At 44.1% G+C, this 8,933-nt stretch overlaps 1 protein-coding gene across 2 annotated transcripts in view; it reads left to right on the forward strand.

Moving 5' to 3' along the window:
* Positions 1-8,126, forward strand: part of GLIS2 (GLIS family zinc finger 2) — a 104,395-nt gene extending 96,269 nt beyond the window's left edge. For both annotated transcript variants that reach the window (XM_082262257.1, XM_082262258.1), the window contains exon 7: positions 7,048-8,126. In XM_082262257.1, the coding sequence (XP_082118383.1) occupies positions 7,048-7,781 (734 nt within the window). In that variant the 3' untranslated portion in view covers positions 7,782-8,126. The remainder of the gene's footprint in view (positions 1-7,047) is intronic.
* The last annotated feature ends 807 nt before the right edge of the window (positions 8,127-8,933 follow it).

Below are 8,933 nucleotides of genomic sequence, written 5' to 3' on the forward strand. Positions count from 1 at the left end.
CTGCCAAATTTCTTGCAAATTGTCAACATCTGCTCAAACAGCCAGATCCGGAGGGTCAGCTCTGAGTGGGTTTGATGTGTCTAGCGCAGGGATTCCCAAACTACGGCCCTCCAGCTGTTGCAGAACTACACATCCCATGAGGCATTGTAAAACTCTGACATTCACATACATGACTAGGCATGATGGGAATTGTAGTTCCTGAACAACTGGAGGGCCACAGTTTGGGAATCCCTGGTCTAGCGTATTATCCAGAAAAGTATTGAAGTCCCCGCCCAGGATTAGATGCTGTACATTGAGAGGTGCTAATTTTTGGTATATATCATGTATAGGATGGTGGAATCAAAGTTGTGGGGGACATGTATGTACATGTGAACATTAACCAATGCCCATCTTTGTGCATACAATTGCAGAGTCAATGTGAGGTATCTACCCTCCGGATCAGTATGACTTGCTCCACCAAGCAACACTTGGTCACTTATATAGGAGGATAGCAACTCCTCTCGCATAAGTGGAGTAAGTGGCATGGAACCCCTGCTTGACCCACGCTCTTCTAAGAGACAGAATTTTGCTACCTGTTAAATGAGTCTCTTGCAAGAATAAGACTTGTGGTTTACAGGACTGCAGGTATTTAAAAAGCAGGGACCTCTTCACTTTGTCGTTCAGGCCATGTATATTCCAGGAAAGTAACTTTATGTCCATGGTTGTTGTAACAGACCAGGAAGCTCCAGGAGGGAGCCACACAGGATGAACTCCAGTAATGTGGAAGTAGAGGACAGGAGACCAACACGCGCCCACCTGAGGACTTACAAGTAACTGGAAGGGAGGCAGCAGATCAGGAGAAGCAGATTGTAGATCCTGAGTGGGTGTATGGTTAATAAGAACTGAAAAAAGAACTCCCTACTGCTTAGCATTCCCCAACAAACCCAAGGCAGTTTAAAACCCTAACCATAAAAAAAAAAAGGAAACAAAATCGTCTACTGAGTTACAGAATTCTGGGATCCAGGTTATGTCTGAGCTAGGACAGCAGGCGAAGGGGGGCATGACCCCACAAAGTTTCGAACAAAAGGGGGTAGCAAACTCGAACTGTAAATGTCAGATTGAAGGAAGAACACGCTGGAGCAGGATGGACAACCTTACCCGTGCTCAGTATATAGAAGGCCAATCTACATGCCATAGGGAGCCAATCTACATGCCATAGAGAAGTCCGCCTGCGTATCACCATTTTTGGAGATCAGCACTGCTCTGTACCTTGTAACAGGGTTGTATCTTCAGCAACCTTGGAACTTAATAATGAGGGACCATGGAACAGCAACAACTGCCTTGGGCACAATTTGGAAATTGGGCACAAGGATTACTGTAGGGTAAGGAGCCAGGTGACATTCTCATCAGTGGAATCGAAAAACTTCACCGATCCACCATGTTGGACCCGCAGGGGACTTGGGTAGAGCATGGAGTATTTAATATCCAGTTCACAAAGTTGTCTTCTGGCATCTGTGAAGGTCTTGAGACCCCTTTGCAATTCCGCTGAGAAGTCAGGATAAAGATGCACCGCCGTGTGCTCATTTGAGAGGGTGGGATGCTTGCGGGCCTAAGAATGCAGTTACGCTCTCTGTAATAAGGAACCAGGAAAGGCCGCGGTGGAGCCCCAGGTGTGCCCGGGCCAGTTAAAACTCTGTGGGAACTTTCTACACCTGCCTTTCTTAAACTTTTTACCCCAGAGTAACCCTTAAAATAACATTTAGGTCTCTGGGAACCTTTGCTTAGTGGTCAGTGGGAATAATGTCCCCTACAGTAGTGAATTAATTAAATTGGTCTCTAGAGTCCGTCTGCTCCACATCTCCTGGATTAAACTAGATTTAAGTTCTTTCTTCCAGTGGTGGTCAGAATGTCACTCTTACAGACAGCTGAAACGATCATTGAGTTCATGCAGCTAGCCCTATCAAGTGGCATTGACCCAGGAACTATGCAGGCACCATGAAATGGAAGGTTAGTCAACTATAGCTCAGGAAACCTCTGGAGGAACCCTGGTAGGAAATGGCTGTCCTACACCAATCGGTCTGACCCATGAGTGGGTTTCATGCTTGGTACAGTATTGGTGAATGTATAAAAATTAACCTAACAACTATACTATCGTGGCCACAGTACCACCGTACAGACAAATGGTAAAGTGTTTGTCTTGACTTTTATAATTGCCATCTCGTGCCTTGGCTAACATACCTGAAGTTTTCTGGAAAACCTGTGCCCCTGGGTATGGAAAAAGTAGGCTTGCCTCTTCCCACCTTCCCCAAAGTAGGTCTCAAGTGCCTTGTTCCCAGGCCTGATCTTTCTCACATGGGTTGGTGGAGAAAGGAGCACCCGATGTCTATTAATAGTGAGTGAGTTTGAAGGCATTTATTGAGAATAGAAACAAGTAAATTGAGCCAATGTGTTTTGGGGGAACAAGGACTCCCTCCTTTCCAGGGCTGTTGCTGCATGCTAAAAGATGGGGAATGTTCCCAATCGGGTGCATTAATAGCAAATAATCCAAATGATCACTGTCAGAGTGGCTTTGGTTACAGAAGCAGCATTGCTTTGTATCTCGGTACTGGAGAGTCTTTCGACTTGGTTAAACATTTCCATGATTTTCTCCTATTTTGGAACTCATCTGAATGTGTAGGTTATTCAGTAGATTGGTAGAGCCTCGCCCTCCAGATTTCTGTATTTTGATGATAGTCCCTATTTGGACTGCGAGGACCTGTCCTTCTGTGGGTCCGTGTTCCCCTGACCAAGGGTTGGGAGGTAAATTGTTAGGGCTAGAGACCATGCTGGACTGACTCAATCAGTCCCTGGTCATGGGTGGGTGATAGCTTGGGCAAGCAGGAAGAAATCCCTTCCAGTGGTATGTGCCCAGTTTGAGGATGGTGGCGGTGGCTGCTGCCTCTGCAACCAAAGCCACTCTGAATGTGATCATTCGGATTCTTTGCTATTAACACAACTGATTGGGAACATTCCCCATCTTTTAGTATGCAGAAAAAGACCTGAAGAAGGGGGAGTCCTTGTTCCCCCGAAACGCGTTTGATAGATGTACTTGTTTCTATTTTTCAATAAATGCCTTCTAACTCACCTTTCAACTTGCATATTAATTGACACCGGACGCTCTTTTCTCAACGTACCTTTCTAAGTCCACCATCGTATTAAAAGGCAGCAGTCCAAGTTCCAATAGGGCTCACTGCCACCATCCACAAACTGGGCACAAACCACTGGAAGGGACTTCTTCCTGCTCGCCCACGCCTTCACCCACCCATGACCAGTGACTGATCGAGTCTGTCCAGCCTCAGTCTCCAGCCCTAACAAGTTACCTTTGTCACATGGGGGCACTGATGAGAAAAACACATCTCTGGCTATCATTTTTAACTCTTTGCAATCTCCTGAAAGAGTTTTCATACTTTGCTTTCACAACTTCTGTAAAAAGGAAAACGAGGCAAATAAATAAGATATAGTGCAAAAGTATACCTGCGCTGCTAACTAAACAAATACATAAATAAATCCCAATAAATATGGTGTATAAATAATCTGTGTAAGGTGCTAGTGCTCAACTATAAACACACATTCCTATATCATAACCACAATCAATATATAAAAAACCATAAAAATACAATAAGTACAAATTTTATCACGTGTAAATAAATATCAAAAAAGTCTTTCAATAAAAGACGTGCTTAGATAGTGACAATCTTTGTGCAAAACATAAGTCCAAAGTGCTGCGTGCTCATAAAAGAAGTGCCGGTGCTTTCTCTACACGAGTAGGTGCTCCCCTCCAGGACCCCTACTCACCAGAAGCCAAATAATACACCGCTTTCAGAATATCCTTAGATAGAACGAGCCTTATTGGACCATCAACTCAATCAGCTTTCCTGTAGGTCATATCATCCAGGTATTGCTCAAAAAAATGGAAAGAGATACTGGCATCGTGAAGCATGTAATCACTTTATTCGATGCACACAATACAAGATACACTTACAATGTGGCAAAGGTTAAAACGCCTAAAAAATCATCCCACGGGTTGCCAATCCAAACGGCTATACTCACTCCCCGTGTCACCGTATGTCGGAAGGTGGATGTAGTTTGGCGACGTACGTACTCGGACGAACAGCTTGACGCGTTTCGCTCCGCACACAGAGCGTTATCAAAACGCTCTGTGTGCGGAGCGAAACGCGTCAAGCTGTTCGTCCGAGTACGTACGTCGCCAAACTACATCCACCTTCCGACATACGGTGACACGGGGAGTGAGTATAGCCGTTTGGATTGGCAACCCGTGGGATGATTTTTTAGGCGTTTTAACCTTTGCCACATTGTAAGTGTATCTTGTATTGTGTGCATCGAATAAAGTGATTACATGCTTCACGATGCCAGTATCTCTTTCCATTTTTTTGAGCAATACCTGGATGATATGACCTACAGGAAAGCTGATTGAGTTGATGGTCCAATAAGGCTCGTTCTATCTAAGGATATTCTGAAAGCGGTGTATTATTTGGCTTCTGGTGAGTAGGGGTCCTGGAGGGGAGCACCTACTCGTGTAGAGAAAGCACCGGCACTTCTTTTATGAGCACGCAGCACTTTGGACTTATGTTTTGCACAAAGATTGTCACTATCTAAGCACGTCTTTTATTGAAAGACTTTTTTGATATTTATTTACACGTGATAAAATTTGTACTTATTGTATTTTTATGGTTTTTTATATATTGATTGTGGTTATGATATAGGAATGTGTGTTTATAGTTGAGCACTAGCACCTTACACAGATTATTTATACACCATATTTATTGGGATTTATTTATGTATTTGTTTAGTTAGCAGCGCAGGTATACTTTTGCACTATATATTTTACAAAGGTACACCACCTTTTATACCAGCAGCAGCCCACTATACAGTGGTATCAGAAAAAATTATAATCCTCAGCGCTAGCCTACAATCCTTAAATAAATAAGATAGTTGGGTTTGCAAGTGAGGGAAGCATGCTCAAAATATGTATTGTTAACTAGTAAGTACTAGACGTGCAGAACAGAAACATTTGTTTAGGTTCATTTCGGATTTATTTGTTATGTTACTAATTTTGTTTCATTTTGGAATTTGGTTAGTGTAATTTCGGAATTCGTTTAGTTTTTGATAAATTTCATTTTGTTTATTCATTTCCTAACGAATTCCAAATTTTCGGTACAATTCAAATTTGGATTGGTCAAAGAATGATTAACCAATTTTAATTTTCTGTTAAGAATAGCTGGTTGTTAAGCAGGGGGCTAGAATCACATCCTTAACAGCCGTTGACTCATCAGCTGTCAGCAGGCTTCCCCACTGACAGCTGAAATGTAAACAAAATAATGCTGGCAATAGAACATATCGGAAAAAAAAAAAAAACAGCATGGACCCTTTCCCAGAATCCATACCAGGCCCTTTGAGTCTGGTATGGATTCTAAGGGGAATCCCACGCCATAATTAAAAAAAAAAAAAAACGGCGTGGGGGAAAATCCATACCAGGCCCTTTAATGAGCATGCAGCCTGGCAGGCCAGGAAAGGGGGGGGGGGGACGAGCGAGCACCCCACCTCCTCCTGAGCCTTACCAGGCCACATGCCCTCAACATGGGGGGGGGGGGGAGCTTTGGGGCAGAGGGGCTCTGCCCTCCCCACCCCAAAGCACCTTGTCCCCATGTTGATGCCTCTTTCCCACAACCCTGGGCTGTGGTTTTGGGGGTCTGCGGGCGGGGGGGTTTATCGAAACCCCCAGATCCCACTCACCCATGTGAATGAGTATGGGGTACATAATACCGCTATACATTCACCAAAAATATGTAACTAGTAAATAAAGTCTGTACATAAGTTTTTGATTCAATTCCTTTATTAAAAAATAAAAAAAACAATGTCCCCCAATGTAGATCCATCTCATGCCATCCGCTGCACCTGAAACCCTCATTGAACGTTCCCCGCGGACTGCCTGCTCTTCTGCCAGACATTTCTTAAATAGCTAAGGGGCGGAATCCCCCAATGATGTCAGTGGTAGGACCCCACGCCGTTTTTTTTTTTTTACTCTAAATAGCCGGTCCGGCTGTAGGCACTATATCAAAAGGAATTTCTTTTTTTTTTTTTATCATTTAAAGTGGGGTTCAGATCACATTTAAATTGACTTGCGGTTGCAATTGCTGGCCTTGCTAGGTAAAAAAAAAATAAAGAAAAAAATAGTGTGGTGTCCCCCCCAACCAAAGGGCCTGGTATGGATTTTAAGGGGAACCCTACACCAAAAAAAAAAAATGGCGTGGGGTCCCCCACAAAATCCATACCAGACCCTTATCTGAGCACACAGCCTGGCAGGCCAGGAAAGGGTTTCCTCCAGAATCCATTTTTTTCCCCAATTTTTTGTTGCTGGAATTGTTTTGTTTATGTTTCAGATGTCAGTGGGTAAGTCACTGGTTATTAGGGACAGCTATTCTTCACACAGAATTTGAATCGATCATTTTTCAACCAATTCTAATCGTTCTGAAAATTTGTAATTTGTTAGAAAATGAATAAACAAAATTAATTTTAAAGAATTTCAACTAAATTCCTTACTATTTATTACTAATTAATTTGGAGGTTCAGATACTTCCGAATCTGGGAATAACTAAAAATTTGTCCGAATTTGTATTCGGACCAAAGCGAATAGCACATGTCTAGTAAGTACTCCAGGTAGCAGAAAGTAGGCAGGGCAGTAACACAGAGTCTGCAGAATATCAGGCTCTGAAAAAAATTGTCACTCTCAATTTGCTATGTAGCTATACAGGGGTTGTTGGATCAGATAACCATGTGTATTACATTATAGTTCTTTTGGCACATCTTCTGCATGGGTATTATACTGTTTGGCTGAAGTTTTCAGCAAAGTTCTGAATCTTGTAGTGAATAAGAGATCTGAGGATGGAGCCACAGTGATTGGCAGGGGATTTAATTAGTAGAGAAAGGATGATTTTAAAGTAGGTTGGTAATTTATTTTTCTCACATTTGCAATATTCATACATGGGTCCAATTTATTCTCATCTGCAGGAGAAAAACCCTACGTGTGTCCCTATGAGGGCTGCAACAAGCGCTACTCCAACTCCAGTGATCGCTTCAAGCATACGCGCACACACTACGTGGATAAGCCCTACTACTGCAAGATGCCTGGATGCCAGAAACGCTACACAGATCCCAGCTCTCTCCGGAAGCACATCAAGGCTCACGGTCACTTCATCTCACACCAACAGCGCCAGTTACTGAAAATCCACCAGCCACCCAAAATGCCAACTGTGGGGGACAGCAGCTACGCAAGTGGTACCCAACTCATCATTCCCAACCCGGCGGCTATCTTTGGAGGCCAGACACTGCCAATTCCACTGACGCCAGGACCTTTAGACCTCAGCTCCCTAGCTTGTAGCGGGGTCGCCTCAGCACTGGCAGGGTTACCAAATCCCATGTTGACACTGGCAGGGGCCCCTCTGAACCTGGCTAAAGGCTCGCTGCTGTCTCAAGCTTACTCAGCTGCTGGTCTCGGCCTACCTTTGGTCTCATTGGTAACATCAGGGAAATCTGAAAGTGAGAAGAGGCCTAAAGGCCAAAATTCAGAGAGTGTTGAGAGGACTGAAGGGTCCAAGGTGAGGCTTAGTTCAGCAGATGGCCTCTCCCTCCTGCCTGGTGGAGTTTTAGATCTTTCTCCTGGTGTGGGCTCAGATTCTCTACTGCCAGGATGGGTGGTCATCCCTTCCGGTTCTGTGTTACTGAAACCGGCAGTGGTCAACTGAGGCCACTGCAACTTGGCACCTGTGCCCTCTCAGCAGTCACATGACCTGCCCTGGGTTCTGACCTAGTTACATTCCCAGCCATGTGATTCCAGCGGACCTCTTGCACAAATAACATTTCACAGAATGTGTTCCTTCGGCCTTGTGAACAGGAGGTGGCTCTGTGCTGAGGGTGTGACTGGATTTATATTTTGCATTACCTGCAGAATCGCTTTTCCCTTTTATAAGTGGGACCAAAACTGGCGGGTGGAATGCCAAATGCAAATGTGATTATACCATAAAAACATTTTCCAAGGACTCTTCTGTAAAGGAATGTGATGAAGGAGAGACATTTAGAGGACTGAGGAGGAGAAAGAAGCACTTTGTGAGGTTCAGGGGGTCTCTGAGGCCAGGTGAAGTTACCTTGTCATCTGCAGACTTTTGTTTCTCAGAAATTACGAGAGAAGGTGATATGCCTTCCGAGAAAAGCAATAATTTGGGAGACGCTCCGATAGAGCTGACTCTGAAATGACAAGAGGGAGCGGAGCGTGGATTGTTTACGGGACTCGCGATCTCTTATCCACTCTCCAATTCTCTGCCGCGCTCATCACGTCTGACATAGAGCAGCCTGTTTATCTTGTAACATTATAGAATTTATGTAGGCCATTCCAGAACTGTGCTTTTCTCAGGTCTTTATTGTCCCATACTATCGTGTTTCAGGTCAGCTGTGTGGGCCATCTCTTAGCGATGTACATATGGATGTTTTAACCAGAACTCTCAGGCACCTGAGGTAAAATGTTGGGTGCAGGTCCAAACATACTCCAAAGAGACAGATGACTTCATTAATGAGTATTGACTTGTTTTCTCTACTGTGATCTCGTCTTGAAGATGTCATTTTTTTTTTCCCCCAGTTTTGGCCAAAGTGACAGATTCTCTTGTTAGCCTCTCGACTTTTGCTGCACCCCTGTGCTGCTCTGTTCACCTGAAGAAATGTTGAGAAATACCTGATATTTTTGGGTATGGTGGAGAATATAACCTTCTCCCTTTCCATCCAGGATGCAGGGCTCAGGACTCAGTGGCCAACCATTAGGGAGGCCAAGGTGGGGAAAAACGTATTTCCCCTGTGTAAGCTCCTTCAGTGATAAACATGGAGCTTACACAAAGGGTTTAATCTCC

Source organism: Pelophylax lessonae, assembly GCF_965119305.1.
Source record: "Pelophylax lessonae genome assembly, chromosome: 6".
Lineage (NCBI taxonomy): Eukaryota > Metazoa > Chordata > Amphibia > Anura > Ranidae > Pelophylax > Pelophylax lessonae.